Raw genomic sequence first — 16,503 nt, 5'->3', positions numbered from 1 at the left:
CACACCGGAGATCGCTGATCTGTTCTGTCACACAGCGGGGATCACCGATCTGTCCTGTCACACAGCGGAGGATCGCTGATCTGTTATGTTACAGATGTCTGGTAGGGAACCATGGTGATCTAGTGGATGGATCAGCGCTATAAGATGGGTAACAGACATTTTAAACACATTTAGTTTTTTTAAAAAGGTTTTAATTTTTAAAAGCCATCAGATTAACCCTTAGGGGACACAGCCAGTTTTCATTTTTGCGTTTTCGTTTTTCCCTCCTCGTGTATATAAGGCCATAGCGCCTGCATTTTTTCACCTAGAGACCCAAATGAGCCCTTATTTTTTGCGCAACTAATTGTACTTTGCTAAGGCAGATGTAATTTTTGCCTAAAATGTGCCGGGAAACCAGAAAAAAATTATATGTGTGGTGAAATTGAAAAAAAAAATGTTTTTTTTTTATTTGGGGGGTGGTTGTTTTTACTATGTTCGCCCTGGGGTAAAACTGACTCGTTATATATGTTCCTTAAGTTGTTACGATTACAACGATATGTAACATGTATAACTTTTATTTGATCTGATGGCTTGTAAAAAATTAAAACCTTTTAAAGAAAATATATGTTCCTTAAAATCGCTCCATTCCCAGGCTTATAGCGCTTTTATCCTTTGGTCTATGGGTCTGTGTGAGGTGTCATTTTTTGCGCCATGATGTGATCTTTCTATCGGTACCTTGATTACGCATATACGACTTTTTGATCGCTTTTTATTACAATTATTCTGGATTTGATGCGACCAAAAATGCGCAATTTTGCACTTTGGGATTTTTTTTCGCTGACGCCGTTTACCGTGCGAGATCAGGAATGTGATTAATTAATAGTTCAGGCGATTACGCACGCGGCGATAGCAAACATGTTTGTTTATTAATTTATTTATTTATTTTTATTTATAAAATGGGGAAAGGGGGGTGATTCAGACTTTTATTAGGGGAGGGGATTTTGTGTTATTAAAAATACATTTTTCTTTTACTTTACACATATACTAGAAGCCCCCCTGGGGTTAGGGTTATTCCCCCCCTGGGGTTAGGGTTATTCCCCCCCTGGGGTTAGGGTTATTCCCCCCCTGGGGTTAGGGTTATTCCCCCCCTGGGGTTAGGGTTATTCCCCCCCTGGGGTTAGGGTTATTCCCCCCCTGGGGTTAGGGTTATTCCCCCCCTGGGGTTAGGGTTATTCCCCCTGGGGGACTTCTAGTATATGCACTCTGATCTCTCATAGAGATCCATGCAGTATAGTTATACTGCATGAATCCATGAGTTCGGTGTTCTATTACTTTTGGCTGCTGCAGCCAAAAGCAATAGAATGCCAAGCCGGGATCAGCGCCATTACGGAGCAGACCCCGGCCCGGGATGGATGCGGGGATCGCCCCCCCGCAATCGCGCCGCAGGGGGGCGATCCCCCCACTAGACCACCAGGCATGTATAACAGCAAGTATTTAGAAGCAGCTGTCAACTTTGACAGCTGCTTCTAAGTACTTAATTAGCGGGCACGGCGATCGGACCGTGCCCGCTAATAGCCGCGAGCCCGGGCTACTCGCGGCACCCGGGATCGCGGCAGTTCAGAGGGTGGTCGCCGCGCGACCCCCCTCTGAACTCCCATAGCGGCACGAGGACGTTCAATAACGTCCTGGTGCAGCTATGGGTTAAATAAAAGGTAAATCGCCTATTATTGTAATTGTAACGATCTGAGGAACATAGATAACATATCAGATCTACCATAGGACGAACAGCGTAACCCCCCCCCCCCCCCCCCGCACAAATAATGTTTTGCAGTATATTTTATGTAACAAGTAGATCGGACATTTCAGAAAAGAAAGAACACGTCCTCACACAACAAATCCCTGAACGTCCACACCGGCCTGCAGCTCACACATATAGGACACTATCTAGCGGCTGCTGTATTCCGCCACTATCGTTGTCAGACCCCTAGAGTCCGAATAGAGAAAATGCCAGAGATTTGTAATTTACTTCTATTAACCCCTAGACGACCCAGGGCGTATAGTTACGCCATGGAAGTCTTTCCCCAGACGACCTAGGGCGTAACTATACGTCCTGGGTGTTTCTCCGGCTATGAAGCGCGCTCCGGAGCGGAGCGCACTTCATAGCAGGTGGGGGCCGGCTGCAATTAGCAGCCGGCACCTCACCGTTCATGACACACTGCAGCGATCGCACTGCCGCGTGTCATTAACTCCTTAAACACCACAGCGTTTAAGTGTAAGTGACAGGGGGAGCCCCCCTGTCACTTACCGATCGGGACCCCCGCAGTGTGATTGCGGGGGTCCCGGTTGTTAAAACGGACCGCCGGAGGTCTCTCACCTGCCTCCGCGCGGTCCGATCGGCGATCTGCTGCACTAAGCCTGCACAGGCAGACTCAATGAGCAGATCGCCGATAACACTGATCAATGCTAGGCCTATGGCATAGCAATTATCAGTGTAGAAATCAAAGTACTGGATGTAAAAGTTCCCCAAAGGGACTTCAAATGTGTAAAAAAAAAAAAAAAAAAAAGTTGAAATCACCCCCTATTCCATTATATAAATAAAACATATAAAAATAAACAAATACAAATATAATATACCGTAGCGTGCGTAATTGTCCGATATATTAAAATATAACAAGCGTCATTGCGAACGGTAAACGGCGTACACGAAAAGAGGGAAAAAAGTGCGTGGATTACTGATTTTATGTTACATTATATATATAAAAAAATTAATAAGTGATCAAAACGTCCGATCTTCACAAATATGGTATTAATAAAAACTAGAGATCATGGCGCAAAAAATGACACCCCATACAGCCCCGTAGGTGAAAAAATAAAACCGTTATAAGCGTCACAATAGGCCAATTTTATTAATAATTGCCAAAAAAAAGGATTTCATTAAAAATATATATATAACATTAGAGAATCTGCGTAAACCTGCATATGGTTGTGTTCGGACTGACCTATAGAATAATAGTATCATGTCGCTGTTACCATATAGTGCATTACGTAGACACCGGAACCCCCCAAACGTTACCATATTGCATTCTTTTTTACGATTTCACCAATTTATATCTTCATAAATAATATATTTGGGATTCCGTCATACATGTTATGGTAGAATGAATGACGCCATTACACAGTACAACTATTCCTGTAACAAATAAGCCCTTACATGGCCCTGTAGATAGAAAACTGAGATTGCTAGAGCTCTTAGAAGGGGAGGAGGGAAAAACGAAAACAGTAAGATCAAAATTTGCGCGGTCCACTGGGTCATTTTGGGCCTGGTCCTCAAAGGGTTAAAAAATCTCCAGTCTTCCAGTACTTATCAGCTGCTGTATGTCCTGCAGGAAGTGGTGTATTCTCTCCAGTCTGACACAGTGCTCTCTGCTGCCACCTCTGTCCATGTCAGGAACTGTCCAGAGCAGGAGAGGTTTTCTATGGGGATTTGCTGCTGCTCTGGACAGTTCCTGACACGGACAGAGGTGGCAGCAGAGAGCACTGTGTCAGACTGAAGAGAATACACCACTTCCTGCAGGACATACAGCAGGAGCTGTAGCAGGTTTTTGTGTTTGGGGCCTGTGATTGGTCTCTCTGAGTGTTTCTTGTTGTGGATCCAGCCCTCCGGCCTGTGATCGGTCTGAGTGTTTCTTGTTGTGGATCCAGCTCTACGGCCTGTGAACGGTCTGACTGTTTCTTGTTGTAGATCCAGCTCTCCGGCCTGTGATCGGTCTGACTGTTTCTTGTTGTGGATCCAGCTCTCCGGCCTGTGATCGGTCCGAGTGTTTCTTGTTGTGGATCCAGCTCTCCGGCCTGTGATCGGTCTGAGTGTTTCTTGTTGTGGATCCAGCTCTCCGGCCTGTGATCGGTCTGACTGTTTCTTGTTGTAGATCCAGCTCTCCGGCCTGTGATCGGTCTGACTGTTTCTTGTTGTGGATCCAGCTCTCCGGCCTGTGATCGGTCTGACTGTTTCTTGTTGTGGATCCAGCCCTCCGGCCTGTGATCGGTCTGTTTCTTGTTGTAGATCCAGCTCTCCGGCCTGTGATCGGTCCGAGTGTTTCTTGTTGTGGATCCAGCTCTCCGGCCTGTGATCGGTCTGAGTGTTTCTTGTTGTGGATCCAGCTCTCCGGCCTGTGATCGGTCTGAGTGTTTCTTGTTGTGGATCCAGCTCTCCGGCCTGTGATCGGTCTGACTGTTTCTTGTTGTAGATCCAGCTCTCCGGCCTGTGATCGGTCTGACTGTTTCTTGTTGTGGATCCAGCTCTCCGGCCTGTGATCGATCTCTCCGAGTGTTTCTTGTTGTGGATCCAGCTCTCCGGCCTGTGATCGGTCTCTCTGAGTGTTTCTTGTTGTGGATCCAGCCCTCCGGCCTGTGATCGGTCTGACTGTTTCTTGTTGTGGATCCAGCTCTCCGGCCTGTGATCGGTCTCTCTGAGTGTTTCTTGTTGTGGATCCAGCCCTCCGGCCTGTGATCGGTCTGAGTGTTTCTTGTTGTGGATCCAGCTCTCCGGCCTGTGAACGGTCTGAGTGTTTCTTGTTGTGGATCCAGCTCTCCGGCCTGTGATCGGTCTGACTGTTTCTTGTTGTGGATCCAGCTATCCGGCCTGTGATCGGTCTCTCTGACTGTTTCTTGTTGTGGATCCAGCTCTCCGGCCTGTGATCGGTCTCTCTGACTGTTTCTTGTTATGGATCCAGCTCTCCGGCCTGTGATCGATCTTTCTGAGTGTTTCTTGTTGTGGATCCAGCTCTCCGGCCTGTGATCGGTCTCTCTGACTGTTTCTTGTTGCGGATCCAGCCCTCCGGCCTGTGATCGATCTTTCTGAGTGTTTCTTGTTGTGGATCCAGCTCTCCGGCCTGTGATCGATCTCTCTGAGTGTTTGTTGTTGTGGATCCAGCTCTCCGGCCTGTGATCGGTCTCTCTGAGTGTTTCTTGTTGTGGATCCAGCTCTCCGGCCTGTGATCGATCTTTCTGAGTGTTTCTTGTTGTGGATCCAGCTCTCCGGCCTGTGATCGGTCTCTCTGACTGTTTCTTGTTGCGGATCCAGCCCTCCGGCCTGTGATCGGTCTCTGAGAGTTTCTTGTTGTGGATCCGGGAATACGGCTTCTCTTCTGTGTGAATTCTCTCATGTGATACAATTCACTTGTAAAACATTTGGCTGCTTTTCTCTGTGACGTTTCTCATGTTTCGCCAGATCTGACTTACATTTAAAGTATTTACCACATTCTGAACATGAATAGGGCTTTTCCCCAGTGTGGATTCTTTCATGTATAACAAGCTGTGGTTTACGTGCAAAACATTTCTTACATACGGAACATGAGTGTGGCTTCTCTCCTGTGTGAATTTTCTCATGGTTGTTCAGGTCTGATTTACATTTAAAGTATTTTCCACATTCGGAACACGGATATGGCCTCTCTCCTGTGTGAGCTCTTTCATGTATAACAAGCTGTGAACTACGCGAGAAACATTTCCCGCACACCGAACATGAATATGGTTTCTCCCCCGTGTGGATTCTCTCATGTATAACAAGACCTGATTTATCTGTAAAACATCTCCCACACTCTGAACATGCATATGGCTTCTCCCCTGTGTGGATTCTCTCATGTATAACAAGCAGTGAATTACGCGTGAAACATTTCCCACATTCTGAGCAGGAAAATGGCTTCTCTCCTGTGTGACTTCTCTCATGTAAAACAAGTTGTGATTTGTATGTAAAGCATTTTCCACAATTCGAACATGAATATGGCTTCTCTCCTGTGTGACTTCGGTCTGTAAAAAGAGTAGAATTTTTGGTAAACTCTCTTTCATATTCACCACAGTTAATAATTCCCATTTCTCTCAGCTCAGTCCTTGTGGTCGCAGTGTGTGAGCGGTCAGGAGAAGGTTCCTCATGGTCAGGAGGATTATATGATAGATCTGTAGTGTGACGTCCTGGATGTACAGTAAGGGGGAGGAGGGCTTCTCCTGAGGAGTGCTGCATGACGTCTTCTTCATCTTTTACCTTATAATTTAGCGATAAAATAATGTTTTCCTCAGAGTTCTTACTGGGATTTTCTGTTGGGGAAAAACAAATTTGATTATTTTTGATGACATTTCTGTTTGACTGGAAAAGCACATGCAGTTTTTATGCAGAACAAGGTGCATTAAAAAAAAAAAAAAAAAAAAAAAAAAAAAGAGAAGTCAGAGGTGGAACCAACGAGAACAAGAACAGGGCTTGATAGTCTATCCCTGGATGAGGCTATAAATAGTAGGTCAGTGGGGTGCTGACACCCTGCTCCCCAGCTTATTAGGTGTCTGGTGCTCGCACTACAGTGAGATCGGAGCCGGAGAAATGCTGAACAGATCGGTGTATTACTTCTATTTTTCTGCTCAGCCGTTCTCCTAATGTGCAGGAGAATAGGATTCTTGCCACACCCCTCCCCCCACCCTCCAGCTGCTGATTGACAGCTGACTGCCTATACACAGCATGGATAGATAACTGCCAATCAGCAGCTGGTGGGTGGAGTTTTCTGCTTCTCATGAATATCCAGGACTACTGAGCTCATGCATATAATGGAGAGGACTACTTATTGTCCATGTTATTCAGGAGGAGATCTCTGGATCAGCTGCACAATGTAAGTGATCCATCATCCTGCTCAGCTTCTCTGTTACTAGTTTATGCCACCCTGAGATGGTATGCCATATACCTACTGACAGAGTCTCTTTAAGGGGTGATCCCATCCGGAGTGATTACATCCAGTCATCTGTCACTATATGTGTTCATCCCATTCTTGTACAGAATATATTTCATATTTTATGAAAAAAGATGCATGATATCCGACAATGTGCATGAGCTATTTAATAGTATGACCCCCATATGATGTCAGCAACATCTCAGCCTTATAAAGAGCTGTATAATAACACAATTGTCAATGACGGCCCAGGACTCTGATCTTCACTCAGCGGACACTTATTACATAAACCTGGCCCTTATAAATAAAAGGCACTTAAAACGCACAATTATGTCGCATCCATCCTCTGCCATCACGTGTGGCCATATGTTTCATGTATAGCTACACCCAGCAAAACCAGTGCCGCCAGTAACGTACACCCAACATCCTGCCACAATGGCCGGGATCAGAGATAATGCTTATCTTAGATACAGCAGAGGGTATATAGACAGACAAGGCCCGATCCCGTTTATGTTGACTGTCTTGTTCCTGACTGCTGATTGGCTAAGCAGGGGGCTGATGTTATTGGAAGCTGAAAGAATTGGAGGGGATCCGGGGCAAGAAGTTATATCAGTGAGAGCAGCGAGAAGGGTTACTAAGTGCCAGAAATATAATAAGAAATATAATGTGATGTCATAAAATGCAGCGGATAAGACACAGATCAGGTATAGCACACATTACTACTGGTCCAAGGGCTTTGTTAAGTCAGAGCAGTCAGTATAGACCGTCAGCCCGATCAGAGTAACAGGAGCCCGATCAGAGTAACAGGGGCCCAATCAGCAGCCATTGTGCGGCCTACATACCTGGTATAGCAGCTCCCGGCATCTCCTCCTCCTTCACCTCACTCATACACGGGGGATCGCCCCTCATCCTCTCTTCTTCTGCTTCATCCTCCACTTTAATATTAGTCACCTGATCTCCCCCCTGATGGGACATATAGAACAATTCAGTACAATCCAGCAGACAGGAGGGAAAATCTAACACATCAACATAAGAAACCAGCAACATGTATCTATCAGCCTCATCACATCTATGAGTGCAGGAGCAACAACCACCAGCACCGGGGGGCGCTATAGAGATATAGTGCTATAGCATCAGCCTCATCTACCTGCTGATTGTCTGCTGGGACATTTCCCTCTGGACAGTCCTGGGAATACAGAGGACGGGGACACCTCTCTGGTGGATTCCTGTCACTGCCTCCATCTGTAGGGAACACACAGGGGGCCAATCCATTATACACTGCTACATGTCATCAGGTGGAGGAGGATGGGGGGGAGGAGGATGGGAGGAGGAGGATGGGGAGGAGGAGGAGGATGGGAGGAGGAGGAGGAGGAGGATGGGAGGAGGAGGATGGGAGGAGGAGGGGGAGGATGGGAGGAGGAGGGGGAGGATGGGAGGAGGAGGAGGGGAAGAGGAGGAGGATGGGGGGAGGATGGGAGAAGGAGGAGGATGTAGGGGCCCCTCCCCCTGCTCTCTAGAATCAGGAAGGTCTCCTCTTACCTTGTGCTGTGAGGCCGGGCGGCTGATCCTCCATCATGAGCGGCTGCTCCCCCCGGTACAGATCCTTGTGTCCTTCTACATACTCCCACTCCTCCATGGAGAAATAGACGGCCACATCCTGACACCTTATAGGAACCTGACACACACAATGATCACACAGTCATCCCCCCCAGCCTGCTGCCTCCTGCCTCCTGGATTACTCTATCATCTCCCAGCATTCCCCAGTGTCACCTCTCCAGTCAGCAGCTCAGTCATCCTGTGGGTGAGTTCTAGGATCTTCTGCTCATGTATCAGTGATGGAGGCTCCGTGATGGGGCCCCGGGCCCTGCTCCGCCCTCCTGACTCCTGGGGGAAGGCCACACCCTCCCCCCATGTCTTCTTCACTATGGTGTAATCCTGGGGATGGAGAGAGACAATGAGGGGACTGAGCCCAGTATTCCTGCCTCCTCCTCACTACAAAGAGGAGATTGTCCCCCTGTATAGAGCTCTAGTGAGGAGGAGGAGGAGGAGGAGACACATCTGGACTACTGGGGTCAGTGCTGGAGACCACCGCACCTACAAAGAGGAGACCAGATCCAGAACATAGAGCGGGGGAGGGAGGGGGCCAAAGAGCACAGACAACAATGGTGGAAATCTAGAGAAGTTACCTCTCCGGTCAGCAGGCGGATGATCTCCAAGGTGACGTGTAATATTCTCTTACTGATCTCATTCCTGTCCTTCTCCATCCTTGGGGGGTCATTCAGGAGAAGGAGCGTCTGGGGGAGAAGAGGAAACAACTGGAGCACAAGGAGGGGCTAGTCCTGCCAGGGTGTTTATGTCACAGCCAGGGGCCCCAAACCATACAGGGGCCACAAAATATGTAACATCCCTCCTCCTGAAAGCTTACCTTACTGCTGGGGTCACACACTGATAGTAACACAATGTAACATCCCTCCTCCTGTAAGCTTACCTTACTGCTGGGGGGGTCACACTGATAGTAACACAATGTAACACCCCTCCTCCTGTAAGCTTACCTTACTTCTGGGGTCACACACTGATAGTAACACAATGTAACATCCCTTCTCCTGTAAGCTTACCTTACTGCTGGGGTCACACAATGATAGTAACACAATGTAACATCCCTCCTCCTGTAAGCTTACCTTACTGCTGGGGTCACACTGATAGTAACACAATGTAACACCCCTCCTCCTGTAAGCTTACCTTACTGCTGGGGGGGTCACACTGATAGTAATACAATGTAACACCCCTCCTCCTGTGAGCTTACCTTACTGCTGGGGGGTCACACACTGATAGTAACACAATGTAACATCCCTCCTCCTGTAAGCTTACCTTACTGCTGGGGTCACACACTGATAGTAACACAATGTAACATCCCTTCTCCTGTAAGCTTACCTTACTGCTGGGGGGTCACACACTGATAGTAACACAATGTAACATCCCTCCTCCTGTAAGCTTACCTTACTGCTGGGGTCACACACTGATAGTAACACAATGTAACATCCCTCCTCCTGTAAGCTTACCTTACTTCTGGGGGGTCACACACTGATAGTAAAACAATGTAACATCCCTCCTCCTGTAAGCTTACCTTACTGCTGGGGTCACACTGATAGTAACACAATGTAACATCCCTCCTCCTGTAAGCTTACCTTACTGCTGGGGTCACACACTGATAGTAACACAATGTAACATCCCTCCTCCTGTAAGCTTACCTTACTGCTGGGGTCACACATTGATAGTAACACGATGTAACACCCCTCCTCCTGTAAGCTTACCTTACTGCTTGGGGGTCACACACTGATAGTAACACAATGTAACATCCCTCCTCCTGTAACCTTACCTTACTGCTGGGGGGGGGGGGGTCACACACTGATAGTAACACAATGTAACATCCCTCCTCCTGTAAGCTTACCTTACTGCTGGGGTCACACACTGATAGTAACACAATGTAACATCCCTCCTCCTGTAAGCTTACCTTACTGTTGGGGTCACACACTGATAGTAACACAATGTAACATCCCTCCTCCTGTAAGCTTACCTTACTGCTGGGGTCACACACTGATAGTAACACAATGTAACATCCCTCCTCCTGTAAGCTTACCTTACTGCTGGGGGGTCACACTGATAGTAACACAATGTAACATCCCTCCTCCTGTAAGCTTACCTTACTGCTGGGGGGGGGGTCACACTGATAGTAACACAATGTAACATCCCTCCTCCTGTAAGCTTACCTTACTGCTGGGGGGGTCACACTGATAGTAATACAATGTAACATCCCTCCTCCTGTAAGCTTACCTTACTGCTGGGGTCACACTGATAGTAACACAATGTAACATCCCTCCTCCTGTAAGCTTACCTTACTGCTGGGGTCACACACTGATAGTAACACAATGTAACACCCCTCCTCCTGTAAGCTTACCTTACTGCTGGGGTCACACACTGATAGTAACACAATGTAACATCCCTCCTCCTGTAAGCTTACCTTACTGCTGGGGGGGTCACACACTGATAGTAACACAATGTAACATCCCTCCTCCTGTAAGCTTACCTTACTGCTGGGGTGACACATTGATAGTAACACAATGTAACATCCCTCCTCCTGTAAGCTTACCTTACTGCTGGGGTCACACACTGATAGTAACACAATGTAACATCCCTCCTCCTGTAAGCTTACCTTACTGCTGGGGGGTCACACTGATAGTAACACAATGTAACATCCCTCCTCCTGTAAGCTTACCTTACTGCTGGGGTCACACTGATAGTAACACAATGTAACATCCCTCCTCCTGTAAGCTTACCTTACTGCTGGGGGGGTCACACACTGATAGTAACACAATGTAACACCCCTCCTCCTGTAAGCTTACCTTACTGCTGGGGGGGGGGGATCACACACTGATAGTAACACAATGTAACATCCCTCCTCCTGTAAGCTTACCTTACTGCTGGGGTCACACACTGATAGTAACACAATGTAACATCCCTCCTCCTGTAAGCTTACCTTACTGCTGGGGTCACACACTGATAGTAACACAATGTAACACCCCTCCTCCTGTAAGCTTACCTTACTGCTGGGGTCACACACTGATAGTAACACAATGTAACATCCCTCCTCCTGTAAGCTTACCTTACTGCTGGGGGGGTCACACACTGATAGTAACACAATGTAACATCCCTCCTCCTGTAAGCTTACCTTACTGCTGGGGTGACACATTGATAGTAACACAATGTAACATCCCTCCTCCTGTAAGCTTACCTTACTGCTGGGGTCACACACTGATAGTAACACAATGTAACATCCCTCCTCCTGTAAGCTTACCTTACTGCTGGGGGATCACACTGATAGTAACACAATGTAACATCCCTCCTCCTGTAAGCTTACCTTACTGCTGGGGTCACACTGATAGTAACACAATGTAACATCCCTCCTCCTGTAAGCTTACCTTACTGCTGGGGGGGGTCACACACTGATAGTAACACAATGTAACACCCCTCCTCCTGTAAGCTTACCTTACTGCTGGGGGGGGGGATCACACACTGATAGTAACACAATGTAACATCCCTCCTCCTGTAAGCTTACCTTACTGCTGGGGTCACACACTGATAGTAACACAATGTAACATCCCTCCTCCTGTAAGCTTACCTTACTGCTGGGGTCACACACTGATAGTAACACAATGTAACATCCCTCCTCCTGTAAGCTTACCTTACTGCTGGGGGGGTCACACTGATAGTAACACAATGAAACATCCCTCCTCCTGTAAGCTTACCTTACTGCTGGGGTCACACACTGATAGTAACACAATGTAACATCCCTCCTCCTGTAAGCTTACCTTACTGCTGGGGTCACACTGATAGTAACACAATGTAACACCCCTCCTCCTGTAAGCTTACCTTACTGCTGGGGTCACACACTGATAGTAACACAATGTAACACCCCTCCTCCTGTAAGCTTACCTTACTGCTGGGGTCACACACTGATAGTAACACAATGTAACATCCCTCCTCCTGTAAGCTTACCTTACTGCTGGGGTCACACACTGATAGTAACACAATGTAACATCCCTCCTCCTGTAAGCTTACCTTACTGCTGGGGTCACACACTGATAGTAACACAATGTAACATCCCTCCTCCTGTAAGCTTACCTTACTGCTGGGGGTCACACACTGATAGTAACACAATGTAACATCCCTCCTCCTGTAAGCTTACCTTACTGCTGGGGGGGTCACACTGATAGTAACACAATGTAACATCCCTCCTCCTGTAAGCTTACCTTACTGCTGGGGTCACACACTGATAGTAACACAATGTAACATCCCTCCTCCTGTAAGCTTACCTTACTGCTGGGGTCACACTGATAGTAACACAATGTAACATCCCTCCTCCTGTAAGCTTACCTTACTGCTGGGGTCACACACTGATAGTAACACAATGTAACACCCCTCCTCCTGTAAGCTTACCTTACTGCTGGGGTCACACACTGATAGTAACACAATGTAACATCCCTCCTCCTGTAAGCTTACCTTACTGCTGGGGGGGTCACACACTGATAGTAACACAATGTAACATCCCTCCTCCTGTAAGCTTACCTTACTGCTGGGGTGACACATTGATAGTAACACAATGTAACATCCCTCCTCCTGTAAGCTTACCTTACTGCTGGGGTCACACACTGATAGTAACACAATGTAACATCCCTCCTCCTGTAAGCTTACCTTACTGCTGGGGTCACACACTGATAGTAACACAATGTAACACCCCTCCTCCTGTAAGCTTACCTTACTGCTGGGGGGTCACACTGATAGTAACACAATGTAACACCCCTCCTCCTGTAAGCTTACCTTACTGCTGGGGTCACACACTGATAGTAACACAATGTAACATCCCTCCTCCTGTAAGCTTACCTTACTGCTGGGGTCACACTGATAGTAACACAATGTAACATCCCTCCTCCTGTAAGCTTACCTTACTGCTGGGGGGTGACACACTGATAGTAACACAATGTAACACCCCTCCTCCTGTAAGCTTACCTTACTGCTGGGGGGGGGGGGATCACACACTGATAGTAACACAATGTAACACCCCTCCTCCTGTAAGCTTACCTTACTGCTGGGGTCACACACTGAGGAGCAGAGATCTCCACACACAACACAACAGCAGTGACTGCCCGACCAGGAGCTGCTCTGTATCTGGTAGATGCTGGATGTGTAGGTTCTGTGATGATGTCACAATCATGTGACCAGTACATGTGGGGGCGGAGCTCAGCAGTGCAGGAGAGAAGAGGTGGTGGTAAAGGACCTGCGATCATGTGACAGGAGTGGGCGGGGCTCAGCATGTGGTGACACTGTTGCTGTGGTTACACATAGCTGAAGCACTGGGAGAGGTTGGATCTATTAGACTCCATGTTGGTGTGTCTGTGTGTGTGTCTGTGTGTGTGTCTGTGTGTGTGTCTGTGTGGAGACTTTGTTTTCCTCCATTCTCCGGTATCTGTGGGATTTACTACATCTACAATCCATTGTGTATATTTGTGCATCTGTTCGGTCACAATGGATTTTCCCTCCTCGCCTCTAAGAGCCGTAACCTTCTCATTTCACAATTTATGGGGACGTGTAAGGACGTTTTTCAGAAACAATTGTACTTTGAGATGAGTCTGAATACACCGATCTCCATGGTTACAGCTTTACTAAAATTTTACTAGTGTTTTAATGATTAATTTTGGCATATTGTGACCTCTATAATGTTTTTTTTTTGTATTATGGTTTTTAGTTTTTATTGTTGCCACATTGGTGTAGATGGGATTTTTTTGTCACTTTTTTTTATTATAATTTTTTAAAATAACATCATTTTTTTTCTAATACATAATGTGCCAAAATAATCAGCAATTCTGGTGTTTTTTCTGCTTTTTGTTTCAGCTGTTTATGTTTTAATAGATTGGACAATTGCAGACGCTACGATACCGAATGTGGTTATTTTTTCATAAAACTAGGAAAGAGGGGCTTCACCTTTTAGTGTGGGAGGGGCAAAATAACAAATGACTGTAATAGAATCCGTCTCCTCTCCAGGTCAGATGTAAGATTTATGTTTAAGTCGTTTTTGCCCACAAGTAAAATGTCCATGAGTCCTTATGGGGTGGCTGGAGGAAGAGGAAGAGGATATGCCACCATGGCCCTTTCCACCAACGCCCAGCTACTGGGAGGCTGTGGAGTCCATGTAGGATGTGGAGGCAGCTCAACATGATCACCGCCATCATCATACTGGGAGTCAGCATGGAGCACGGACACTAATGTAAGTGATTCTCTATGGAACCAAGGTGCCAGAGTCCCTCTGAGGCTGTGCGGCTTTCCTAAGTGTGGAGCAGTCCCTCCGAGGCTGTGCGGCTTTCCTAAGTGTGGAGCAGTCCCTCCGAGGCTGTGCGGCTTTCCTAAGTGTGGAGCAGTCCCTCCGAGGCTGTGCGGCTTTCCTAAGTGTGGAGCAGTCCCTCCGAGGCTGTCCGGCTTTCCTAAGTGTGGAGCAGTCCCTCTGAGGCTGTCCGGCTTTCCTAAGTTTGGAGCAATCCCTCTGGGGCTCTCCAGCTTTCCTAAGTCTGGAGCAATCCCTCTGGGGCTGTCCGGCTTTCCTAAGTGTGGAGCAATCCCTCTGGGGCTGTCCGGCTTTCCTAAGTGTGGAGCAATTCCTCTGGGGCTGTCCGGCTTTGCTAAGTGTGGAGCAATCCCTGTGGGGCTGTCCGGCTTTCCTAAGTGTGGAGCAATTCCTCTGGGGCTGTCCGGCTTTCCTAAGTGTGGAGCAATTCCTCTGGGGCTGTCCGACTTTCCTAAGTGTGGAGCAATTCCTCTGGGGCTGTCCGGCTTTGCTAAGTGTGGAGCAATCCCTCTGGGGCTGTCCGGCTTTCCTAAGTGTGGAGCAATCCCTCTGGGGCTGTCCGGCTTTCATAAGTGTGGAGCAATCCCTCTGGGGCTGTCCGGCTTTCCTAAGTGTGGAGCAATCCCTCTGGGGCTGTCCGGCTTTCCTAAGTGTGGGGCTGTCCGGCTTTCCTAAGTGTGGAGCAATCCCTCAGACTGGTATTCCAGTGAACTTGAAATCATTAGGAAGGTAGAGTACACTCGTGCAAGGGCCACGTGGATGGTGGTGGGCTGCATCAACAACCCAGCCAGTAGTGTTGCCACTGAAGTCTTTATCCCCATGGGATTGGCGGAGTATGACGAGAAATATATCCTGCAGCAATGTTAAGCCCTAGTGGACCCACCTGAGGGCCTGACACCAGGACATAGAAGCCACCTCACAGGAGCAGGGAACATCCCTGCAGTGGCCTATTCCACTATGTCTGTATAATGCTGAGAAGCAGAGGGATGAGTGATAAGTACAGTGGTGCCTTGGATTAAGAGCATAATCCGTTCCGGGACGGCGCTTGTAACCAAAATCACTCATAAACCAAAGCAAAGTTTCCCATAAGAAATCACTGAAATGCAGACAATTGGTTCAATTCAGAATAACAGGTAAAACAAATGAAACAAATATTTAGAAAGCTGTATATGTCATATTTTAAGTTACTGTAGAGTATAGCAATCATCATGTGGTGTATAATGTATAGTAACTGTATAACCCTGATAACACAGCAGCTGGATATGTGATATATAAGTTACTGTACAGTATAGCAGCATGTGGTATATAATGTATAGTAACTGTATAACCCTAATAACACAGCAGCTAGATATGTGATATATAAGTTACTGTACAGTATAGCAGCATGTGGTGTATAATGTATAGTAACTGTATAACCCTGATAACACTGCAGCTGGATATGTGATATATAAGTTACTGTACAGTATAGCAATCACCATGTGGTGTATAATGTATAGTAACTGTATAACCCTAACAACACAGCAGCTGGATATGTGATATATAAGTTACTGTACAGTATAGCAGCATGTGGTATATAATGTATAGTAACTGTATAACCCTGATAACACTGCAGCAGCTGGATATGTGATATATAAGTTACTGTACAGTATAGCAGCGTGTGGTATATAATATATAGTAACTGTATAACCCTGATAACACAGCAGCTGGATATGTGATATATAAGTTACTGTACAGTATAGCAATTAGCATGTGGTATATAATGTATAGTAACTGTATAACCCTGATAACACAGCAGCTGGATATGTGATATATAAGTTACTGTACAGTATAGCAGCATGTGCTATATAATGTATAGTAACTGTATAACCCTGATAACACAGCAGCAGCTGGATATGTGATATATAAGTTACTGTACAGTATAGCAAT

General features: G+C 46.9%; 2 protein-coding genes across 3 annotated transcripts in view; both read right to left on the bottom strand.

The window, feature by feature from the left end:
* The window catches only part of LOC138797143 (zinc finger protein 271-like), a 124,566-nt gene that overhangs the window by 64,836 nt on the left and 43,227 nt on the right, over nucleotides 1–16,503 (bottom strand). The window contains exons 3-5 of one of the 2 annotated variants that reach the window (XM_069976942.1): nucleotides 8,870–8,977; nucleotides 8,454–8,618; nucleotides 8,223–8,358 (exon numbers count right to left, since the gene is read on the bottom strand). In XM_069976942.1, the coding sequence (XP_069833043.1) occupies nucleotides 8,223–8,358; nucleotides 8,454–8,618; nucleotides 8,870–8,947 (379 nt within the window). In that variant the 5' untranslated portion in view covers nucleotides 8,948–8,977. Of the gene's footprint in view, nucleotides 1–8,222; nucleotides 8,359–8,453; nucleotides 8,619–8,869; nucleotides 8,978–13,319; nucleotides 13,657–16,503 lie in introns of those variants that run through there. The other variant, XM_069976944.1, reaches the window with a different exon arrangement.
* Nucleotides 5,051–7,921, bottom strand: LOC138797189 (zinc finger protein 300-like). Its single transcript, XM_069977028.1, has 3 exons — nucleotides 7,831–7,921; nucleotides 7,526–7,646; nucleotides 5,051–6,066 (listed from the first exon to the last, which is right to left on the bottom strand). The coding sequence occupies exons 2-3, from the start codon at nucleotides 7,590–7,592 to the stop codon at nucleotides 5,138–5,140; spliced, it is 996 nt and encodes a 331-aa protein (XP_069833129.1). The 5' UTR covers nucleotides 7,593–7,646; nucleotides 7,831–7,921; the 3' UTR covers nucleotides 5,051–5,137.

The sequence above is a fragment of the Dendropsophus ebraccatus genome, chromosome 7 (assembly GCF_027789765.1).
Source record: "Dendropsophus ebraccatus isolate aDenEbr1 chromosome 7, aDenEbr1.pat, whole genome shotgun sequence".
NCBI classification, from domain to species: Eukaryota; Metazoa; Chordata; class Amphibia; order Anura; family Hylidae; genus Dendropsophus; species Dendropsophus ebraccatus.
Note: the sequence above shows the minus strand (reverse complement) of the source record. Positions and strands in the feature narration are given on the sequence as shown.